Below are 25,712 nucleotides of genomic sequence, written 5' to 3'. Positions count from 1 at the left end.
CCAAGGAAAAAGTTTGAAAGGACCCTACGTACCACCCAATGGCGAAAAATGTATATAACACATGTAACTGTGACAGGGAAGGTGGTCCCCTCTCAGCTCTGGGCCCCATAGCAGCTGCACTGCCTGCACCTATGGTAGCTATGCCCTTGCACACTGCACTGTTGTAATTGTTATCCAGTTCCCCCACATAACCCCATCCTTCCTGTATCAATCTCTCCCCTCCAGTCCTCCCTATCAATCTCCCCATCCTCCATGCCATTCATTTCCCCACTCCTATCCTCCCTGCTATCCCCTCCCTCTATTCCTCCCCACTTCCTCCTTGATATCTTCCGCTCAACTCCTCCCCATTCACTTACCCTAGTCAAACAGTGGGAACGATGGTCAGAAGAGAACCTCTTCTTGTCGCTTCTCTATCGCTCTTGACAGCTGGTGCGTTGTCCAGTCCTCTTGGAGGCCCAGCTGCAGCAGAAGAGCTGGATTACATGTAACAGTGGCTCTCAGACACTGACAGACTGTGAGCACGTAGAGCTGTGATGAGGTTACCGCATAGCGTGTTCCAAGCATATCAATAAGAGCCACCACATCACATGGACTGCTACAGGACTCTTCTACTGTGGGTGGCCAGCAAAGGATTGGACAATGTGCCCAGCAACAAGAATTGGAGCACCTAATCTGGCTCCTCGCTCCCCTAGCTCCCCCTCCCCTCCCCCCGACACAGTGTGTTATGACTCCCACAATACCTGGGATTTAATGTTTTCAATCCCAAGCATTTCCAGAACCATAAACAGTCCAGGATCCCAGCACTGCAATAGTAGCAGTGTCCTGCCATTTTCCATTCTGGTCAATGACTCCTCTTCCCCACACAGCCCATCCTCCTGACTCACTTACTATACTGTACGCAATAATAAAGCATCTTGCATGAATAACCCTTTTGTCCAGCTTTACTCTCTGAGCAGTGTAAACAACTTCAGTAAATTATAAGATTATTTTCTTGCCAATTGCTGGAAGGCAGAATATGCTCACTGATGTATGCAGAGGCTGTAACCCAAGTGATTATCTCTTAGAATTGGTATCAGTACCAAAATGTACAGTTTGATACATTCTAGTTATACTATACTACGACAGTAAAACAATTCTCATTTTAGTTTTTAGTTGTTTTTTTTAAAGAATCAGTGTGAATGTATTTGTAATGAAAGCTCTTGTTCCTTTGCACTCAAGATTCATCATAGTTTCAGCAAGTTTATAGTGTGGCAAACTGTACTGGATGGAAAATAAGATTTTACTTACCGATAAATCTATTTCTCGTAGTCAGTAGTGGATGCTGGGACTCCGTAAGGACCATGGGGAATAGCGGCTCCGCAGGAGACAGGGCACAAAATAAAAGCTTAAGGATCAGGTGGTGTGCACTGGCTCCTCCCCCTATGACCCTCCTCCAAGCCTCAGTTAGGATACTGTGCCCGGACGAGCGTACATAATAAGGAAGGATATTGAATCCCGGGTAAGACTCATACCAGCCACACCAATCACACCGTACAACTTGTGATCTGAACCCAGTTAACAGTATGATAAACGCAAAGGAGCCTCTGAAAAGATGGCTCACAACAATAATAACCCGAATTTTTGTAACAATAACTATATACAAGTATTGCAGACAATCCGCACTAGGGATGGGCGCCCAGCATCCACTACGGACTACGAGAAATAGATTTATCGGTAAGTAAAATCTTATTTTCTCAGACGTCCTAGTGGATGCTGGGACTCCGTAAGGACCATGGGGATTATACCAAAGCTCCCAAACGGGCGGGAGAGTGCGGATGACTCTGCAGCCCGAATGAGAGAACTCCAGGTCCTCCTCAGCCAGGGTATCAAATTTGTAGAATTTAGCAAACGTGTTTGCCCCTGACCAAGTAGCTGCTCGGCAAAGTTGTAAAGCCGAGACCCCTCGGGCAGCCGCCCAAGATGAGCCCACTTTCCTTGTGGAATGGGCTTTTACTGATTTTGGCTGTGGCAATCCTGCCACAGAATGTGCAAGCTGAATTGTACTACAAATCCAACGAGCAATCGTCTGCTTAGAAGCAGGAGCACCCAGCTTGTTGGGTGCATACAGGATAAACAGCGAGTCAGATTTTCTGACTCCAGCCGTCCTGGAAACATATATTTTCAAGGCCCTGACAACGTCAAGCAACTTAGAGTCCTCTAAGTCCCTGGTAGCCGCAGGTACCACAATAGGTTGGTTCATGTGAAATGCAGAAACCACCTTAGGTAGAAATTGAGGACGAGTCCTCAATTCCGCCCTGTCAGAATGAAAAATTAAGTAAGGGCTTTTATATGATAAAGCCGCCAATTCTGACACACGCCTGGCTGAAGCCAAGGCTAACAGCATCGACACCTTCCATGTGAGATATTTTAAGTCCACAGTGGAAAGTGGTTCAAACCAATGTGACTTTAGAAAACTCAACACCACATTGAGATCCCAAGGTGCCACTGGAGGCACAAAAGGAGGCTGTATGTGCAGCACCCCTTTTACAAAAGTCTGAACTTCAGGTACTGAAGCCAGTTCTTTCTGGAAGAAAATCGACAGGGCCGAAATTTGAACCTTAATGGACCCTAATTTTAGGCCCATAGACAGTCCTGTTTGCAGGAAATGAAGGAAACGACCCAGTTGAAATTCCTCTGTAGGGGCCTTCTTGGCCTCACACCACGCAACATATTTACGCCAAATGCGGTGATAATGTTTTGCGGTTACGTCCTTCCTGGCTTTGACCAGAGTAGGAATGACTTCTTCTGGAATGCCTTTTTTCCTCAGGATCCGGCGTTCAACCGCCATGCCGTCAAACGCAGCCGCGGTAAGTCTTGGAACAGACAAGGCCCCTGCAGTAGCAGGTCCTTTCTTAGAGGTAGAGGCCACGGTTCGTCCGTGAGCATCTCTTGAAGTTCCGGGTACCAAGTCCTTCTTGGCCAATCCGGAACCACGAGTATAGTTCTTACTCCTCTCCTTCTTATGATTCTCAGTACTTTTGGTATGAGAGGCAGAGGAGGGAACACATACACTGACTGGTACACCCACGGCGTTACCAGAGCGTCCACTGCTATTGCCTGAGGGTCCCTTGACCTGGCGCAATATCTGTCCAGTTTTTTGTTTAGACGTGACGCCATCATGTCCACCTTTGGTTTTTCCCAACGGTTTACAATCAGGTGGAAGACTTCTGGGTGAAGTCCCCACTCTCCCGGGTGAAGGTCGTGTCTGCTGAGGAAGTCTGCTTCCCAGTTGTCCACTCCCGGAATGAACACTGCTGACAGTGCTATCACATGATTTTCCGCCCAGCGAAGAATCCTTGCAGCTTCTGCCATTGCCCTCCTGCTTCTCGTGCCGCCCTGTCTGTTTACGTGGGCGACTGACGTGATGTTGTCCGATTGGATCAACACCGCCTGACCCTGAAGCAGAGGTTTTGCTTGACTTAGGGCATTGTAAATGGCCCTTAGTTCCAGAATGTTTATATGAAGAGATGTTTCCATGCTTGACCACAAGCCCTGGAAATTCCTTCCCTGTGTGACTGCTCCCCAGCCTCTCAGGCTGGCATCCGTGGTTACCAGGATCCAATCCTGAATGCCAAATCTGCGGCCCTCTAGTAGATGAGCACTCTGCAGCCACCACAGGAGAGACACCCTTGTCCTTGGCGACAGGGTTATCCGCTGATGCATCTGCAGATGCGATCCGGACCATTTGTCCAGTAGATCCCACTGAAACGTTCTTGCATGGAATCTTCCGAATGGAATCGCTTCGTAAGAAGCCACCATTTTTCCCAGGACCCTCGTGCACTGATGCACTGAGACCTGGCCTGGTTTTAGGAGGTTCCTGACTAGCTCGGATAACTCCCTGGCCTTCTCCTCCGGGAGAAACACCTTCTTCTGGACTGTGTCCAGAATCATTCCTAGGAACAGTAGACGTGTCGTTGGAATCAGCTGCGATTTTGGAATATTTAGAATCCACCCGTGCTGACGTAACACTACCTGAGATAGTGCTACTCCGACTTCTAACTGTTCCCTGGATCTTGCCCTTATCAGGAGATCGTCCAAGTAAGGGATAATTAAAATGCCTTTTCTTCGTAGAAGAATCATCATTTCGGCCATTACCTTGGTAAAGACCCGAGGTGCCGTGGACAATCCAAACGGCAGCGTCTGAAACTGATAATGACAGTTTTGTACTACAAACCTGAGGTACCCTTGGTGAGAAGGGTATATTGGGACGTGGAGATAAGCATCTTTGATGTCCAGAGACACCATATAGTCCCCTTCTTCCAGGTTCGCTATCACTGCTCTGAGTGACTCCATCTTGAATTTGAACCTTTTTATGTAAGTGTTCAAGGATTTCAGATTTAAAATTGGTCTCACCGAGCCGTCCGGCTTCGGTACCACAAACAGCGTGGAATAATACCCCTTTCCTTGTTGCAGGAGGGGTACCTTGATTATCACCTGCTGGGAATACAGCTTGTGAATGTCTTCCAAAACTGCCTCCCTGTCGGAGGGAGACTTTGGTAAAGCAGACTTCAGGAACCGACGAGGGGGAAACGCCTCGAATTCCAGTTTGTACCCCTGCGATACTACCTGTAGAATCCAGGGATCCACTTGCGAGTGAGCCCACTGCGCGTTGAAATTCTTGAGACGGGCCCCCACCATATCTGAGTCTGCTTGTAAAGCCCCAGCGTCATGCTGAAGACTTGGCAGAAGCAGGGGAGGGCTTCTGCTCCTGGGAAGCGGCTGCATGGTGCAGTCTTTTTCCTCTTCCTCTGCCCCGGGGCAGAAAAGAGTGGCCTTTTGCTCGCTTGTACTTATGGGAACGAAAGGACTGAGTTTGAAAAGACGGTGTCTTTTTCTGCTGATGTGAAGTGACCTGGGGTAAAAAGGTGGATTTTCCAGCCGTTGCCGTGGCCACCAGGTCCGATAGACCAGCCCCCTTTATACGGCAATACTTCCATGTGCCGTTTGGAATCCGCATCCCCTGACCACTGTCGCGTCCATAACGCTCTTCTGGCAGAGATGGACATAGCACTTACTCTTGATGCCAGGGTGCAAATATCCCTCTGTGCATCACGCATATATAGTAATGCATCCTTTAAATGTTCTATAGTTAACAAAATATTGTCCCTATCCAGGGTATCAATATTCTCAGTCAGGGAATCCGACCATGCGACTCCAGCACTGCACATCCAGGCTGAGGCGATTGCTGGTCGCAGTATAACACCAGTATGTGTGTATATACTTTTTAGGATATTTTCCAGCCTTCTATCAGCTGGTTCTTTGAGGGTGGCCGTATCAGGAGACGGTAACGCTACTTGTTTAGATAAACGTGTGAGCGCCTTATCTACCCTAGGGGGTGTTTCCCAACGCGCCCTAACCTCTGGCGGGAAGGGATATAATGCTAATAATTTTTTAGAAATTAGCTGTTTTTTATCGGGGGAAACCCACGCTTTATCACACACCTCATTTATTTCCTCTGACTCAGGAAAAACTATTGGTAGTTTTTTCACACCCCACATAATACCCTTCTTTGTGGTACTTGTAGTGTCAGAAAGGTTCAATGCCTCTTTCATTGCCGTGATCATGTAACGTGTGGCCCTACTGGACATTACGTTTGTCTCGTCACCGTCGACACTAGACTCAGTATCTGTGTCAGGGTCTGTGTCGACCCACTGAGGTAACGGGCGTTTTAGCGCCCCTGACGGTGTCTGAGACGCCTGGACAGGCACTAATTGATTTGCCGGCTGTCTCATGTCGTCAACAGTTTTTTGCAAATTGCTGACATTATCACTTAATTGTTTAAATACAATCATCCAGTCAGGTGTCGACTCCCTAGGGGGTGACATCACCAACACAGGCAACTGCTCCGCCTCCACATCATTTTCCTCCTCATACATGTCGACACACGCGTACCGACACACAGCACACACACCGGGAATGCTCTGATAGAGGACAGGACCCCACTTAGCCCTTTGGAGAGACAGAGGGAGAGTCTGCCAGCACACACCCAGCGCTATATATATATATACAGGGATAACCTTATATAAGTGTTATTCCCTTATAGCTGCTGTTATTATCGTTATTTGCTGCCAAAAATGCCCCCCCTTCTCTTTTTTACCCTGATTCTGAAGCAGGACTGCAGGGGAGAGTCAGGGAGCCGTCCTTCCAGCGGAGCTGTGAGGGAAAATGGCGCTTGTGTGCTGAGGAGATAGGCTCCGCCCCTTCACGACGTCCTTATCTCCCGCTTTTTTGTGTAAAAATGGCAGGGGTTAAAATACATCCATATAGCCCAGGAGCTATATGTGATGTATTCTTTTTGCCACCTAAGGTATATACTGTTATATTGCGTCTCAGGGCGCTCCCCCCCAGCGCCCTGCACCCTCAGTGACCGGAGTGTGAAGTGTGCTGAGAGCAATGGCGCACAGCTGCGGTGCTGTGCGCTACCTTAGTCTGAAGACAGGATGTCTTCTGCCGCCGATTTCACCGGACCTCTTCGTCTCTTCTGGCTCTGTAAGGGGGACGGCGGCGCGGCTCCGGTGACCCATCCAGGCTGAACCTGTGATCGTCCCTCTGGAGCTAATGTCCAGTAGCCTAAGAAACCCGATCCACTCTGCACTCAGGTGAGTCCGTTTCTTCTCCCCTTAGTCCCACGATGCAGTGAGCCTGTTGCCAGCAGGACTCACTGAAAATAAAAAAACCTAAACTAAACTTTTATTCTAAGCAGCTCAGGAGAGCCACCTAGATTGCACCCTTCTCGGCCGGGCACATAAATCTAACTGAGGCTTGGAGGAGGGTCATAGGGGGAGGAGCCAGTGCACACCACCTGATCCTTAAGCTTTTATTTTGTGCCCTGTCTCCTGCGGAGCCGCTATTCCCCATGGTCCTTACGGAGTCCCAGCATCCACTAGGACGTCTGAGAAACACTGCATATACTGCATGCTGGGTATAATATAATCATAACAGCTATTGCTTCAGAAACGTAAGGGTTGAAATCAAATTTAATTCACAAAATAGGAGCGTTAATACACAGTGCAAAATTTAAATGTCTTTTTTGCATGGAAGATCACTTATAGAAGGCACCAAGAATGAAAAGAAGACAGACATGGAAGTGTTCCTACAACATACTATGACACTAAAGGTGGCTGTCACCTCGATATTAAGGCCGAAAATATGCCAAGCCAGTGCAATAAACCAATGTATATACAGTAACACCACAAATTCCAAATGAAAATCAACACTTTAAATAAATAAAATTAGGTCAGTTACTACCTTACTTTTCTGCACTAAAACCTTAGAAATAAATGAGGAAACATTCAATGTACTGATCGAGGGGAAACAGAAGGTTGCTCATTTGACAAGATCATCAGGTCACATAGACAAACTTATCCTCAAAATGAGCCTAAATTAACACTGTGTGAGAAAGCAGTTGTAACAGTACTACGTAAACTCCGCTGTCTTGGAGTAGGGGTCTCTGTGTATGTATAGGTGACTGCAGGGAGTTGATGGCTTCACTCCAGAGAGGGCTTGTAGCTGAAAATACTGTAATTTCACATTATCTACAGTCAGTTTAATAGTGCAAACTACTGGCATAAAACAAGTTTAGTTATACAACATACGAAATAATATTAAACAATGCAGGGCGATTCAATTAGCCATGAGACAGACCACAGGGTTTTAGCTCATGGGTTAAGTGCCAAGAACGATTCAGTTGCTGCCCACGGTAAGCACGCAACTGGTTCCGATTGTGCATTTACTAGGGCTATTTGTGATGTAATTGACAGGCAGTAATTGCATAGTTCCGGGCACTTAACCCGGGAGCTATGCTTTCCCACGTTAGCCGTGGGCTTACTGTGAAAAGTAATTGAATAGCTCTTGGCACCTAACACGTCCTGCGGCTAATTGAATCATCCCCAAAGTGTCTATAAAATGAAAAAGTGTAAGTGAAGAGCTGGCTTTTTGAGACAAGATGCAATCTTGTGAGTAGCTCACATATTTTTACCTTAAACTGCAAAACCATACTTTATATAGATTTTATAGTACAAATAAACTTCAAATTTGACCAAATGGTCAAGTATTACTAAGCTTTTTAAAACCATATGGAATGGTAGCGGCTACAGCCCCTTTACTGAATGTTGGCTCTGACATCCACAGACCACGTGACCTATGGAACATACCATTTCACCAGCAACGGCAGTGGGAAGAGCAAGGTCGGTGGGCTAGCAGATTTACTATCCATGTCACCATCTATTCCCTTTAGTAACTTGGTGGCAAGCGGAGCGAGCCACCAAGCCTGAAGCATGGCGAGTGAAGCGTGCACACGAGGGTACACTTTGGGTCCCATGTTCTGCACCTTGCGGTTCACATGGTATGTTCCATGGTTCACGTGGTCTAACTCCCTCTGAGGCAACATTCACTGAAGGGGACATAAACCTAATCTTTTAAATATAGCCAGAACTGGCTTAAAATGGTATTGGATAAACTTTGTAACAAAAAAATACCTCATAACAATGTTTCTGTGTTGTCTACTTTAATCATTAGAAGCAAAGTTTTTACAAACAATTTTCAGCTTGCTGGCAAGTATTACATTTATGGGAATTGTTTTGATCCTAGTTCCAAAAAACTTAGTGTACCTTTTTCCTACAGATTGGTGGCAGCTAGCCTACCGGCTGAAACAATATACGATAATGCAGCCTATCAAATTGTTCCCATAGAAGTGGACAAATTAATATCTGATTGAATTTACCAGCAACTGTCAGAGCAAGAATCTCTCAGCAAGAAAAGTCGTTTGATTGTGTTGGTTTATTTCAGATTCTGCCTTCAAAGTAATAAGACATAATTCCCCCAAAAAAGACAGTCTTAATACCTTGTATACATATAATTGGGGGAAAAAATGTGTAACCTGCCGTAATAGCCCAAAACATTCATTTTTTTTCTTAGCTGTACTAGATAATGATAGGATTACGACAGCTACTATAAGTTTTTTAAATATAACTATAAGTTACCACACAATATGTGTACAATTATCTCTACATCAATCTTCAGAAATATCCTCCAATGCATCTTATCCTTTGTTAAATTTCCCAAAACAATACTACACAAAATAAAACAAGAACAATGGAACAAGTTTGCCAAAATGTGATGTTTATATATAGGTAGTGCTTTAATACCAGCCACACACTGATAAATAGAACGCAACATAATGAACACACGCTGACTACAAGCTGGCAATTCATGTACAATTTATTATTCATTTACATAGAATCAATCTGCATTGTGTGAAGGAGACAGCAGGACAACAAACAAACATCTGAAAAAAAACATACTAAACTAGCTGGCATAGGCATAGTTCATATAATAAATAAGCTGCAAAGAGCGGTTAGTATTAATGCTATAAATTCAAAAGCAGAACTATATTTTTCTATTACAGTGCAAAATATGTATAGAGTAACAACCACAGAAAACTGACCTAGGAGAATAACATAAAAAAAACTATCACACTTGAGTGTACTAAAATGTATTAATCACACACATATGTAGGCCAATCTCTAATTCCTAAGGACTATACAGGTACTATAAATAGCTCCAAAAGATAACGGATATATGAATAAAATATTTACAAACTTACCTATATTAAAATACAAGTTGCATATCCAAATAACAGCAGAAGGGACTTCCAATTTAAGAGGGACAAAAACACTGGTTTACCTGATTTGCAAACTGTTATTTCCACAGATACATAAGAATAAAGGTAACTAAAAGTCATTGGGAATATGGAGGAAAATAGCTGCCAACTATTATCCATAGATTTAAAATACAAAGTTACAGCTTTAGTCATGGATATATCGGTTTACAGTTCATTGGATTTAAAGCAAGCTGCTTTCTTTTCTTTCCATTATAAGTAGCAACTGCTGAAAGTGAAGAGGTACAGTGACTAGTTTGGTTGAATCTTGTTTCAGAGACATGCTGCCTTTTGTTGGATTTGGCTTCACTTGCAGAATAACATATATCATTGCAGAAAGTGTCACCATCAGTGGTGATGTGAGATAGGTCAAGAAAGTTGTGTAGGGAGTCAAGTTCAAAATCTTTAGCATTGGGAGGGACCTGAGCGATTCCATTATGAGATGCGCTGAATAATATACTCTGTACGTCCTGCTGTGTGTTTAGTCTAGAACACTGGTTAATATTCTGTTGTGTATTTGAACTAGAAAACTTTGCAGTCTGGTGCTGTGCATTTGACCTGGAAAACTCCAAAGTGTTGTTGTTTGCATTTACTGCAGCCAAGTCCAGCCCCTGCATCTTCTGGAGAAGGTGTTTGGTGGCGCTGAGGTTTGTGATACGGCGTTCTGTATGAATGCCAGCTCTCTGGACCATGGTTTTTAAAATAGTCTCAATAGAATGAATGCCTAGAGCTTGATTTTTGTACCACTGTGGATCTAGCTGCTGTAAGCTGGGTTTCCAGTTTATTGCCAGATAAAATGGGGCACTAGCCTCCTGCATTTTTGGAGGTCTGTGATGAGTAAATATTTTGTAGTTCCTTACAGGACACCTTTCAGGATTTTCAGGGCTAGCGAATGCTTTAGGTCTGTGTTTAAATTCACACTGTCCGGCAACTACATGGTTCTTTCGCTGACTATCTTTGTCATACTGGAGGTACTCATTGCCATTGTCATCTTTAGATAGAATTATGTCCCCCCACCGTAGATGCCTCATTTCTATATTGCCTCTTATTCCAAAATAAATGCAATTATTTAGCCACATTGTATTCTGCAAGGAATAAGCATTATGTGGCCCCAGCTGTTTAGTGACATACAGCTGATGAATCTGCTCATCCGTTAACTCATCCGATGCATTCTGCCTGCACCCTTTTCCTTTTGTCTTTAGTTCCCTCTGTTTCAGTTTCAAAGCATCCCTTGTAGGTTTAAAGATGGCATCAGTAGACATACTTGTGGGATAGTTTACTTGCTTAAGGTAGCGCTCAGTGCTCTGGAATATTGACCTAAGTGTTAGTGGCTCATATTCGCTGTTATCTTTCTTCTTGACATTGAGCAAGTAGTGTGACATTAGGTGGCTGAGCTCCCCTGGTGGTATGTCATAAATAGGCCTCCCTTCATTAAAGTTCATAGAAAAGTAGGCATGTAGGTTATGGATGTCACACATGGTTTTCCTCAGAGTGTTCTTATTTTCTGTTCGCTGCAGAAATGATTGAAGATCTTCAGAAAACAGAAAGTCAGTCTTATTGTTTGTAGCAGCTCTGGTGCCAGGATTTACGGATTGCTCTTCAGATTCTTCCCCAGAGGAGATATCTGTAAAATATCCATCAGCTTCCAAGACGTCCGTGTTCTGTAGAAATTCTTCTAGTAGAGAGTTAATGTGTAATATTTACTATATATACACACATCCCTCTACAACAGTATGTTTATACACATGCCTTCATTTACTACAAATGTTAAGTCTCCTACAAAGTGATGAGCTTCACCTTCATGCTACTGTGACACAGTGAATATGTTTAACTCAGAGCGAGCTAGGATCATACGCACTCAGTGCTATATTAGAATTACATTTGACTATTCTGTTCCATATAGAAATTTTCATGCATAGTATCAGCATGATTAATTTAACTATTAATAGTTAGAGCATTAACGTAAAGCTTTGTACACAGGTCTATGTAAAATTAAAGACTCCATCACTAATTTGTTTCAATCTGAAACAAATGAAAAACTGTAGAAGCATCACCGCAATTTAAGCATTGTACACCATAAAAAGTCAATGCTCCTAGTACAAGAAGTGTGTGTGTATGTGTGTATGTATGTGTGTATGTATGTATGTATGTATGTATGTATGTATGTATGTATGTATGTATGTAGGTATACATTTTATATATATATATATATATATACATACATACATATGTGTATGTGTGTATATATATATATACACACATACATATATATATGTGTGTGTATATGTGTGTATATATATATATATATATTCTCCTATTATGGGGTGTATACAATTTATGTCGGATCCTTTCCGACGGAGAGGATCAGAGATTTGAGTATTCAATATGGCCGTTCCCGACAATGCCAATCTGACTTTTTTTTTAAAGTTTGATTGACATTGTCAGAAACGGGCCTAAAACCTTTCGGATTTGGCCGCGAATCAGACAAAACAAGTAGCCGCCGATCCACATGTTTTCCGACAAGTCAGAATTGCGGACCTGTTGGAAAAACGGCAGCCAAATCGAATAGGTCAATTTGGCTATCCAACCTAAAAAAGTCGGAAACTGGCGTCTTTCCAACAAGACGGCAGTTCCGACTACAATTGAATACACCCTTGAATCCACTACAAAATAAGAGAAAAAAACTTTGATGTATAATGCAGGAGAATTATACATCAAATCAGACAGGTAATATTCAGGACAGACATGCTTCCAGCCATCTCTAACTTGCTCCTGACGGGAAGATGCAGTAGATATATGTAATCCCCACCTCTAAAATGATTAAGCATGTTATGCTCTGTTTTGCACTTGTAATGGTATCAAAGCTTTTTAACAAACATAAAAGATAAATGATAGTATCTCACAGTGCACAAGTAAAGCTGCTTATGTACTGTACAACAGTTAGACAGCTACACCTTTGCACCAAACAACAACATGTATCAATACAAAACATTGTGTGCGATGGTGCTAAACATTTAATAAAACAGCATTTCCCTTATATGCACTTGTGTCCGCTGTCTCTGTAATCCGTAGAGTTAACCACAAAGATAATAAACACAGAAAAAAGAGGTTGCATATTAGTTCATGAATCATAGTACATACAGGGGGGAATTCAAATGTTTGAAAAGTCGTTTGGGTGTCTGTTTTTTCCTGTATCTTAGATAGGAAAAAACAGACACCCAACTGACTTTTCAAACAATTGAATATTCCTCATACTGTGACAAACCAGCAATCAACCATCACCACCAGTAACAAGGATTCAACTGGGTCACCCAATAACCAAAGCGCTTACAGTCTCAGGGCAAATGAAATAAGTGTGAGAATTGGATAAACATGGATCTCTTCCTCTTTCTTTTAGAGGATTTTGTATGTTTGTCATGTGATCTGTAATAAATGATTTTATACTATAGAACCTTTGTTTTTTTACATTTCTATGAAACTTCAACATTGTTGAGAGTGAAAACTTGACTTGAAGGAAGAATGTTCTGAATGAAAAAGGAAGGAAGGGCTCTTCAGGTTCATCCAATACTCATCCATTTCATTCGACCTGAGGCTTTTGTTAGTGGAAGACCACACTGAATCCTTATTACAGTTGGGGATTGTGAATTCCTTGGTCCTGTCATTCTTAAACTCTCATAAATATGGAGTATGATTCATGAACTGTAATATGCAACCCCTTTTTTCTGTATTTAACAATGGACATAAGTGGAATATAAGGCAAGTGCTGTTTTACTGTATGTTTAGCGTGTTGCACACAAGTTTCTGTATTGATGCAAACCATTTGACATTTGCATGTAATACTATATTATCAATGAATCCTGTTTCATAACGAATAACCTGTGTCCTTTAACTCAGGTGTTCTTATTTAATCAATTGTATTTCCTGAGCCTCTGGTAGTCCTGTTTTATATAATGAGAGATTACTTGGAGAATTTTTAAAATCACTTATGCTGATTATTAGATTTATAGTAATTTACACAACGTGTAGTCTGAATACATAAAATATTCTGGTAAGTGTTAAAACTGAGGTAGCACGCTTTCAATCTGAACATAGCAATGTGATCAGTAGCCTAGCCGGGGGGGAGAGAGGCGTCTGCAGGGGGAGCAGAATTCGGCAAAGGGAGTTCTTATCGGAACAAAAGAGGCATGTTGAGGGGTCTGATGGCATGTAAGGGACATGTGGCAGATCTGATGGGCTTAATAAGATCAACGCAAGAAACCCTGGGCCTGTGATGCCTATTTTACCCATATATGCTCCCCGTCAAGCCAAAAGTTGCCTATGCCGCAAACTATGATTCATTGGTCTTAAGTGAACAATATTGAAGCACAACAAAATAAGTCAATTTCACTATACTGCCAATGAGGATTCTTTATACACGCATACAGTATTTTCTCTAGATTCTGTATATGCCCAGTTATGGCAATATAAACTAGTACAGGCAATATATGCAGTAGCTAAAATAAACTGCAAATTGAAGGTCTATTGTCCAGTACTGTTATGAAGTATTTATAAAATTGGAGTAATAAAGCAGTCTATCCCTGCATGAAAGGATGTTAGAATTGCAATCTCAGTGGAAATACTGCTGCTACTTTTCAGCCTCACTAAATTAAGATGACTGATTGATATGGCACATGGATTCATGGACTCCTGTAAAATACAAAGCTTTTTACAGAACTGCACATGTTTGATTTCTAAATAGTTCATATTTGGAATTTTAAAAAAAATCATTACCTTGGAAATTAAATTTATAGTAATCCTGGTCTTCAGCCTCTTCTTTTATTGTCACTGTGGTTAGTGCAAATGAATTTTCTGCAATTAAAAATTATACGGTCATTCTTCTGTTTTTATATTAAAATAGTGAATTTATAGCCGTTTATGAATGTCTGGCAATTGCAAAGTATACAGCAATTAATTGGGCCAATTCTCTGTTCTGCAGAATACTGCATCAGTTGACTGGTAAACATGTTGGATTTTGCCAATCTCGATTCGCCGATTCTGACCCAAAAATGTTCAGATATGGCAAGTTGGGGAATCTTAACATGAAAACTTGCTGATCACGGGAGATAACAAAACATAAATAAACACACGTGTCTTAAGTATAAAAATTTATTTGTAGAGTATAAAAGTAAAATAAAAAAGAAAGAAAATAGGATAAAAGGAAAACCTTATAAACAAAATATAGCATCTCTTCTGGACAATATAACTTTCTATAAAGCTATAGAAAACTAACATGTTAGCAAAACTAGAGAAACAGAGAACGCTTTTGGCTTAAAATTCATAAACATTCATATAGTGAATTTATTTTTCTATTTAGGTATAATTTAGATTTTATAATGCTCAAAATGAAACTACAAGAAATTAAAGCACTATTTGTCATAAAAAAAGATAATATAAAACTTAGCATAAGATTCTTTTAATTATAGGTAATAGGTATTGTAAGTTAACTGGTACATAGGTCTGCTCATAAAGACAAATAATATTCAAGGTCATTAAGCCGTTAATTGTGCAGCACAGGGGATTTGTATTCATCACACTTTAACGTTATTCGTTTGTGTACGTGATGAGCATAAGTGAATGCAGGGTAGATGTATTATACCCGCACATACCGTATCATTATATTGAGGCGAAGCAGGAAGAGGCAGCAACAACAAGTATATCAGTGGCGTGCGGTGAGGTCAGTGGCTGGTGAGGCACTGCAGCCATAATGTCCGCCAAGTCCTGCCAACGAAACCTACCACCGTGGAACCAATGCCCGCTACCGTCGCCATCCCTGATGCCCGCTACCCCCACCACTAATGGCCACTGCCCCCACCGATGGCTTACAAAATCACCCACCATCAACTGCCCAGGCCCCCCGCCACTAATTCGCATCTCAGTCTAATACCGTCGATGTCAATGTCTGCAGCCAGCCTGCTCAGAAGACTTGTGATGAGCAGGCGGCTAATATATTGTACATTTTTATAAAATAAATATTAGTGTTTAGGACTGGGGAGGGAGTGGGAGGAGGACATAAATGCAATTTTGTTGTCCAGGGCTTCCATTAACTTAATAGCGCCGTGGGTGCGGCGCTATTAATTTAATGGAAGTCCTGGACAACAAAATAGCCAGCAGTGGGTGACAGGGAGATGGTGACGCCAGGTAGTTGACAGCAGTGGGTGAGAGGGAGAGGGTGACAGGGACACGGTGACACCAGGTAGTTGAGAGCAGTGGGTGAGAGGGAGAAGGTGACAGGGAGATGGTGACAGCAGCGGGTGACAGGGAGTGACGCCAGGGAAAAGGTGACAGCAGCGGGTGAAAGGGAGTGATGCCAGGGAAAGGGTAACAGCAGCGGGAGACAGGGAGTGACGCCAGGGAACGGGTAACAGCAGTAGCAGTGGGTGAGATTATGACAGAGAGAAATAAAGGGTAATAGGGATAGGCAGTGAATTACATTATAGTGCTATTTACTTACCTGGTCCTGGGCCTAGAACTGCAGTGTGGCGCTTAAGGGCCCCATACATTAGACCGATAATGCCGGCTTTCAGCCCAATTCTGGCATTCGTCCCGATATATTGGGTGAAATCGGGCATTTTTGGTGTGCTTTCCCCCCGATCCGATGCACGTTTCCATGTGCATTGGATCGGATCCCCCTAGATCCGACATATCACGAGTGCTGAACTCGTTATATGTCGGATCCCGCAGTTAATGGATGGGAAAGTAAAAGATACATCGTATGCAAAAAAAACGGCATACGATATATCTAATACTATCTTACCAACGGGGAGGATGCCGGGAGGTTGGAGGAAATCTTATATGACATGACGGACCGTCATGTTGTATAAGTGTATAAGAAACAGCATTGGCACCCCCCTCCTCGTATTTAAAATAGGGCCAGTGCGTGCAAAAAAATATAGGGGCATGGCTTCATGGGGATAGGGCGTGGCCACAAAATAATACCAATGCATATTAAACTGTACAATAGTCTCCATTATTCGAATTACGCCGCACAGTAGCGCCACTCACACACATTACACAAGGTAGAACCCCTGTCACACATTACGCCAGGTAGAGCTCACTTTTACACAGTACGGCAGGCATTGTCCCCTTTTTACACAGTACGGCAGGCATTGTCCCCTTTTTACACAGTACAGCAGACATTGTCCCCTTTTTACACAGTACGGCAGGCATTGTCCCCTTTTTACACAGTACAGCAGGCATTGTCCCCTTTTTACACAGTACGGCAGGCGTTGGCCCCTTTTTACACAGTATGGCAGGCTTTGGCCCCTTTTTACACAGTACGGCAGGCATTGTCCCCTTTTTACACAGTACAGCAGGCATTGTCCCCTTTTTACACAGTATGGCAGGCGTTGGCCCCTTTTTACACAGTATGGCAGGCATTGTCCCCTTTTTACACAGTACAGCAGGCATTGTCCCCTTTTTACACAGTACGGCAGGCATTGTCCCTTTATACACAGTATGGCAGGCATTGTCCCCTTTTTACACAGTATGGTCAGGCATTGTCCCCCTTTTTACACATTACGGCAGGCATTGTCCCCTTTTTACACATTACGGCAGGCATTGTCCCCTTTTTACACATCACAGCAGGCATTGTCCCCTTTTTACACAGTATGGTCAGGCGTTGTCCCCTTTTTACACATTACGGCAGGCATTGTCCCCTTTTTACACATTACGGCAGGCATTGTCCCCTTTTTACACAGTATGGCAAGCATTGTCCCCTTTGTACACATTACGGCAGACATTGTCCCTTTTTACACAGTACAGCAGGCATTGTCCCCTTTTTACACATTACGGCAGGCATTGTCCCCTTTTTACACAGTATGGTCAGGCGTTGTCCCCTTTTTACACAGTACGGCAGGCATTGCCCCCTTTTTACACAGTACAGCAGGCATTGCCCCCTTTTTACACAGTACAGCAGGCATTGCCCCCTTTTTACACAGTACAGCAGGCATTGCCCCCTTTTTACACAGTACAGCAGGCATTGCCCCCTTTTTACACAGTATGGCAGGCATTGTCCCTGAGAAGGGTGGAGGCACAGGGGCAGCAGAGCCCGCACTCACCTCATGCTCCCCTGGGCCGCGATGCTTGAAGTGGGTGTAGAGGGAGAAGGGAGCACCACCGCCCTGGAGTTCCACTGCTCCGTGCTGCGTGGATGGCCTCCAAGTTGCCCAGTGCGGGGAACTGCTGCCGGGTGATCCGCATTGCTGTGGCCAGCCGTACTGCGGTCACTGCGTAGGCGCCGGCTAACAGAAAAACATTTCAAGTTCTGACGGCACCGGGCACCCCCCTCTCAGGTCTGTCACTATACAGGGGGACGGGCTGGGGGACGGGCAGGCAGGGATGGTGGGGCATGTTCCTTGGTGCCCCCCTCCCGATTCAACCACTGGCCAATCGATTCCGACTAAAGTGACAGGGGCGTACTTTCATATGAGCTGAAAGCACGCCCTTGTCAAAGCGGCACTTCTACTAGGTGCTGCTTACAGGGATTTTTTCAATGGGTGTTTGCTGTCCATCGCCTGGCCCCCGCCCCCCGCTTCCGGCCCGGTCACGCTGACATCGGGAGGCACCAAGAAAGGTGCTTCCAAAACACTTTAAAACAGGTTTTTTAATAAAGATAAATATGATTAAAATAATATTAAGGCTAAAGCAGATACTTATGACACAGAATATGTGTCATAAGTATCTTCTTTCTATTATTTTCATCATTATGACAGGGGAGGCAATGCCTCCCCTGCCTCCCCTGACTGCACGTCCCTGAAGTATATACTGCAATTAAACAACTGCAAAAGGAAATCACTAGCGTAACACTGACAACGTGGAATATAAACAAAATGTATTGTAAAAACTATACAAATGATGGAAGAAAAATGACATTGGAAGCAGATTATCTTTTTCTGAATTAGAGAAACTTGTTTGTCAGGGATCGGCGTTCAGTGGCATCTCACATACCAGTGCGCTGGTGTGCAGGCCCCCGGAGGTCACGGCCCCAGTTTGCAGCTGCATGAATGCTCTGTCCGCGGGCACGGTGGCCATTGTCATTGTGTACCCCTGAAGTCTATCCAGTGTGTACCCCGCTGTGTTCCCGCCATCTGTGCAGCATGGGCGCCGCCATGACACTTGCGGTCAGCTGACCTGTAACACCCAACCCTGCGCTGTGTCTGCACACAAGCCTTGCTTGGCTTTGTGGACTTGTGTATATATACAGACTGTGTGGATCTATCGCTGTTGGTTTCCAGACCAATCACCGGAGTTACTTATTGCCTGTATTCACTGTCATCAGTTGCATTACTATCATCTGCATATTTGATCCTGTTACCATCTACTTCCAAGTCGACCATCGATGTTTGCCATCGGCTTCCAAGCCGATCATCACTGTTGTTAATCTCACTGGTTTCCAGACCATCACCTGTGACTGTTGTTATACCTCTGTCAGCTTCCTTGCTCAAACCATCAGTATTGTCATTGTGCTCCAGTTACTGTTCATACCTCTGTGTGCTAAATAAACATCATTGCGCACATGCGCAGGAATTTACTACAGCCTCGTTTCCTCCACCGCACCACCACTGACCCACTAGTGTCCCCTCTGGGAACAGACACAGTTACAAACCTGACATTGTTTTATACATTTTCTCACAAAATCATTCAGTAGTTTTTCAGTGTACAGTAAATCAGCAATAAAAGTCACCGATATTGCCAGAGTCTTAGCCAAAGAACTACATCTTCACTACTCATGCGCAAACAAAGCCAATGAAAGACTATGGGGGAGATGTGTCAAAAATTTGAGTTAGATCAAGTGGAGAAACATAGAAACATAGAATTTGTCGACAGATAAGAACTACTTGGCCTATCTAGTCTGTCCCTTTTTTTTTTTTTAATCTCTAACCTTAATTGATCCTTATTTCTTTGTAAGGATATCCTTATGTCTATCCCATGCATGTTTAAATTGCCCACAGCAAACACTCCAGCTTCTAGCTATTACATATCTAGTATTTGTTTAATGTACTGCAAAATTAGATTTGGTTCTTTGATAAACTTGCCTTGATACCATCGTAAGCTCAAATATTATCTGGCTGCTGTCATCTATGGACACTGATTGTATTCCCCTTAATACAAGCTACAAAACGTAAGATGTTTTTTTGATGTTTAATACTGTAGAAATAGGTAATGAATAGACATAACAATATAGCGACATACCAGAGTCCTCACTTGGCTCCGCTTTCACCTGTACAGGATAGTAGCTTCGACATGGCAAAAGAGTAAAAGAGTTTCAGAATAAACACTCTATCCAAGTATTCACATGCTATAAGAACAATTGGCAAACTAAAATAAAGGTAACCTACAGAGTCTATTAGGTAGCTTCCATTTCCCATTTCTACGCAGTGCACATTTTTTTCGCACATACAATGCATTTAGCGTTCACTGTAGATACAGGGTGCTGATCAGTAAGGAGGCCATATTTTAATTTTCATACACAAAATTGTACATGTAAAGCCACGGTAGCCATAGCGATACATCACAACTAAACTTAGGCCCATCATAATTGAAATATAACCTCCACACTAATCACAACGCTGTACCTAGAGTGATGAATTTATAACTTCAACATAACTAAGGTTACAGATCCTTTTATCAGATTACACTATTTTTTGTAATCGACAACGTAAATATATTTTCCCTGTGCTTGCGAGGGTTTCCTCCGTGTACTCCGGTTTCCTCCCACAATAAAAAAAAATACTGGTAGGTTAATTGGCTCCAAACAAAATTAACCCTAGTGTGAATGTGTACATGTACAGTACATGTGGTAGGGATTATAGAGTGTAAACTGGTGTGAATGGCCAAATATTCTCTGTGGAGCACTGCAGAATATGTGCGCGCTATATAAATAACTGGCAATAATCTGTAAGTGTATGTAGTATAAATGTTTTACATTATTTATACAATGTCATTGAAACTGAAACGACACCTAACAATTGGCTTCCAGACAGGGGCGTCTTAAGAGAGGAGGGGGCCCGTGTGCAGAATCCGGGTGGGCCCCCTCCTCTCCACGGCATTGTAGGTTCCGGCAATATGCTGGTGTCTACTGCGCATGTGCAGGTCTCCCGAAACATGCCCGCCATGTTTTGGAGACAAAAGTCGTACTGCGCATGCACAGCGCCAATTTTTGGAAGTGTTTCTTTGCCGCGACGGCTGCCGCTGCAGCGCCCAGCGGTGGACTTTGGAACGGTGAGTATGAAAATATGGGTGCAGTGTGTGCGGTCTGGGCCCCCCCTGGACCCAGGGGCCCTTGTGCACCGCACACATTGCACCCATGATAGAAACGCCAATGCTTCCAGAGCAGAATTTAATGAAATCATCTAGTGAAGCCTCACACCAAAACCATAACAAATGTGCTTTCTCATTTTTCAAACTTGGATAATTAAAGCATCACTGCAACTGCTTGCAATCGCATGCTGGGGGCCGCCCGGCATGCTAATGGCGGCAAGCAATGCAATAGCAATTTGATTGCATCGCTAAATAAGGGAAGACCCTGCCTCTGCAGCCTGGCTGCGAAAGCAGTCAGGCCGCTGCTATGTTTCACGTGGCAGCAGCCGCATGTGACGTCACAAGGCCGCTCCAAAAATGGCCCAGACTTGCCTCCATTTTTGATGAACAGCCCTGCAACATCGCGTCACCGGCCCCAATCGCCCAGCAAATGTCTCTGCCTGTCCATCAGGCAGTGGAATTCGCATTATTGAGATGCGATCGCATCTCCCTGCATGCGCAGTGCGGGCCCTGCGCACTAACCAGAAAACCGTGGAAAAGCGGACACATCTCAGATGCGTCTTCAGCTGAATAAGGTCCTAAATTCTATTTAAAGGTGCAAATCCTTTTAACAACAAGGTGCGCTTTATTGGTTTATTTTTGTAAATTAAATCATAATCATGAAAAGATTTTCCTTATAATTTTCCTATAATAATTTTCCTTAGAGACGGATTCAAGATACTAGTGATTTGTTTTCCAACTGTCATATCACCATAGCAACGCACATGTGATGTGACATATAACATCTGGGCAATTCAATTAAATACAAGTTTTCTTATCATTGTTTTAATGAGGCTAAAGTGCCAAGAACAATTCAATATATAACCACAAGATGGAAAAGTGCTTAATATTTTTTTTTTTTTGCTTTCACCTCCACATTTTCGATATACTTTTGAATTTTACACTAACAGTAATGCCAATACAATCTATTTTACTGATAGAGAACCTCAGTGCATGAGAAGAAGGTTATACTGCATTCTAAAATTTCAAACGCAGCATTACAATTTTATACTGCAAAGCGAGGCATAAACCTGTAAGAACTAATTCAACCTATTTAAAATGCAGTTACATAAATGTAAAAAAGAACATTAACATTATGGGCCTAATTCAGACCAAGTCGCGCGCAGGCTATTTTTTGCACTGCTGCGACCAGGTAATCGCCGCCTACAGGGGATGGGGTAAGAGCTTTGCAGGGGTGAAATCGGCTGTGCAGTGAGCTGCACAAACAAAAGTTTGTGCAGTTTCTGCACAGCTCAGGACTTACTCACCCGCTGCGACGATCCGGACAGGTGGCAACGTCAGGAAACCTCCTCCGTAACGGCTGGGCACGCCTGCGTTTTTCCGGACACTACCGGAAACTGGTGAGTTGCCACCCACGAACGCCTTCTGCCTTTCTTTGTTAGATGCGTTGCTGCTCGGCATTGCGGGCCATGCGCATGCGCTGTTTAAACCAGATCGCACGGCTGCAAAAAAAATGCAACATGCGATCGGGTCTGAATGACCCCCTAAGTGCAATAATACACAAGACTGCATTTGAAAGTAATGTAATTTGCCAGTTGTAAAGGTTCATATAATATGTCATAGGTATGAGTACCTTTCTGAGTAAGATGCTTCTGTCTCAGCTGTATTGCTTTCATCTACAACAGATTACAGAAAATATTTTACTACAAATGTCATCTAAGGTATTCAGTGAATAAAGCGGGAAGTAAAATGTGGTGTAGAGTATGCTATAACAAAGATGCAACACAGCAATACATCTAGATTCCTTTTGAAACATTCTTCCCCCATATAAAATAATATTATTTTATGGTCACAGGCCATGGGCATTTACCAGGTCAGCATGCACTGTTTAGTACTGAACTTAAACAAAAAAGCCCTTCCTTCCCATAGTTAGGTATTTACCTTTTAAATTGATCCCATCAAGAAACGGTCTGTGTCATAAAACAAGAAAAACACAAAATAGTAATTATTTCATAATATAAATTAAAATAGCAGAGTTTCAATATACAGAAGAATTCTAGAACGGTCTTCCACTACATTACAACAGATAGGAAAAGGAGATTTATGGTAGACTTACCATGGTTAAATCTCTTTCTGCGAGGTTCACTGGATTCCACAGGGAATACATCAGGGTGCAGAGTTGGATCTTGATCCAAAGCACCAACGGGCTAAAGCTTTGACTGTTCCCAGGATGCATTGCACCGCCTTCTCTATAACCCCGCCTCCAGACACTGGAGCTCAGTTTCGTTAACCAGTCCAATGCAGTAGCAGGTAAAAGAGACGATAGATGTTAGTCACATAGAACCACATTCTCACGACAGGAGAAGGGACCAGCGGCTAATGCCATACAAACCCAAAGAAGCTAAGTGCGTCAGGGTGGGCGCCCTGTGGAATCCAGTGTACCTCGCAGAAAGAGATTTAACCATGGTAAGTCTACCATAAATCTCCTTTTCTGCAGCGGGGTACACTGGGATTCCACAGGGAATACATCGGGGATGTCCTAAAGCAGTTCCTACTAGGAGGGGACGTACCGTAGCGGGCACAAGAACCCGGCGTCCAAAGGAAGCATCCGGGGAGGCGGAAGTATCAAAGGCATAGAACCTGATGAACGTGTTCACTGAGGACCACGTAGCCACCTTGCACAATTGTTCAGCGGACACGCCATGATGGGCCGCCCAAGAAGGTCCAACAGACCGAGTAGAATGGGCTTTGATAGCAGGAGCTGGAAGACCAGCCTGTGCATAGGCTTGTGCAATCACCATTCTAATCCATCTGGCCAAGGTTTGCTTATTTGCAGGCCAGCCACGTTTGTAAAAACCAAAGAGTACAAAAAAAGGTATCTGACCTACTGAGGGAGGTAGTTCTCTCTACGTACATACAGAGAGCCCGTACCACATCCAAAGACTGCTCTTTGGAGGACAAACTGAAGAGATAAAGGCCGGAACCACAATCTCTTGGTTAAGATGAAAAGATGATACCACTTTAGGTAGATAACCAGGGCGAGTTCGAAGAACTGCCCGGTCACGGTGAAAAATCAGAAAGGGTGGACGACAGGACAAGGCGCCTAAGTCCGACACTCTCTTAGCAGAGGCAATAGCCAATAAAAACACAACCTTAAGTGTAAGACATTTAAGATCCACAGACTCAAGAGGTTCAAATGGAGCTTCTTATAGGGTATTTGAGACAACAGACAGGTCCCATGGAGCCATAGGGAGGCTGAATTCATAAAACGCCCTGAGTGAAAGTATGAACATCAGGAATAGACGCAATTTTCCTCTGAAACCACAATGACAAGGCAGATATATGAACCTTGAGAGAGACCTGACGAAGGCATAAACCTAGACCTTGTTGCAGAAAAGCCAAAACCTAGAAGTTCTGAACGAATAGGCATCATAATTCTTAGCAGCACACCATGTGAAGTAAGAGTTCTAGACCCTGTAATAAATCCGTGCAGAAGCCGGTTTGCGAGCCTTCAACATAATTTGAATAACCGCCTCAGAGTGAAGCTTCAAGAGCCACGCCGTCAAAGCCAGTCTGGCCAGGTCCAGATAAACACAAGGGCTCTGAACGAGGAGATCTGAGCATTGAGGAATTAGAAGAGGCCTTTCTTCCATTTTATCTTGGATGACATCTCGCCACCTCAAACTTAATATTTAAAAAACAGAGTTAATTATATTTCCACCGGCCAATAGTAGGTAACAACCTGATATTTCTATCACTGTTGAAAACTCGACAATCTACCCTACCCCACAAGCTCGCTGCCTAGGTGTCATCCTTGACTCTGATCTGTCCTTTGTTCCCCACATTCAACCTGTCTCAAGATCATGTTACATGTATCTAAAAAACATATCCAAAATACGACCATAGCTTACACAAGACACTGCTAAAACTCTAATCCATGCTCTCATTATCTCCCGCATTGATTATTGCAATAGTCTCCTAACTGGTCTTCCCAGAACGAGACTCTCACCACTACAAACCATTCTGAATGCAGCTGTGAGGCTAATCTTCCTTGCTAGACGTTCATCGTCTGCAGATCCACTCTGTCAGTCCCTCCATTGGTTACCTGTATTTTACCGTATTCAATATAAAATACTTTTACTCACACACAAGGCCATTAACCAAACTACACCAACGTACATCACTTTGCTTATCTCAAAATATCTCCCAACCCGACCTCTTCGCTCTTCACAAGACCTGCGTCTCTCATCCACACTCATTACTCGCTCCCACTCATGATTGCAGGACTTTCATTGGGCTGCACCCACTCTGTGGAATGCCCTACCACGCACAATAAGACTCTCCTCTAGTCTCCAAACCTTCAAGCGTTCCCTGAAAACTCACCTCTTTAGGCAAGCATATCAAATTCCAGAACCGCCCACATAACTTTCATAAACCTTCCTATCAAATTGCATCCACTTTGCACAGTCCACACATATCCTCACATGTCTTCTTATTTTTCCCTTTCCCTTCCTCTCGACCCCGTTTCATCATTGCTGTATGACCATGTCATACAGCCCACCAAGAACCTTTGCAATTTGGCGGAAAAGTATGCAATAGATAGTACCTATCCTTGTGTATCTATGCATATTTCCCTATAGATTGTTAGCTTATGAGCAGGACCTTCCTATCTCTATGACTGTTTGTTATTACCCAGTTTTGTTATATCATTGTTATT

At 43.4% G+C, this 25,712-nt stretch overlaps 1 protein-coding gene across 3 annotated transcripts in view; it reads right to left on the bottom strand.

The window, feature by feature from the left end:
• The window catches only part of GTF2I (general transcription factor IIi), a 282,609-nt gene that overhangs the window by 151,362 nt on the left and 105,535 nt on the right, over positions 1-25,712 (bottom strand). For 2 of the 3 annotated variants that reach the window (XM_063953729.1, XM_063953727.1), the window contains exons 6-9: positions 22,937-22,965; positions 22,629-22,671; positions 19,928-19,971; positions 14,468-14,545 (exon numbers count right to left, since the gene is read on the bottom strand). In XM_063953729.1, the coding sequence (XP_063809799.1) occupies positions 14,468-14,545; positions 19,928-19,971; positions 22,629-22,671; positions 22,937-22,965 (194 nt within the window). The remainder of the gene's footprint in view (positions 1-14,467; positions 14,546-19,927; positions 19,972-22,628; positions 22,672-22,936; positions 22,966-25,712) is intronic. The other variant, XM_063953728.1, reaches the window with a different exon arrangement.

Source organism: Pseudophryne corroboree, chromosome 2, assembly GCF_028390025.1.
Source record: "Pseudophryne corroboree isolate aPseCor3 chromosome 2, aPseCor3.hap2, whole genome shotgun sequence".
Classification (NCBI taxonomy): domain Eukaryota; kingdom Metazoa; phylum Chordata; class Amphibia; order Anura; family Myobatrachidae; genus Pseudophryne; species Pseudophryne corroboree.
The sequence above is the reverse complement of the archived record's forward strand: the minus strand, read 5'-3'. Positions and strand labels throughout refer to the sequence as shown.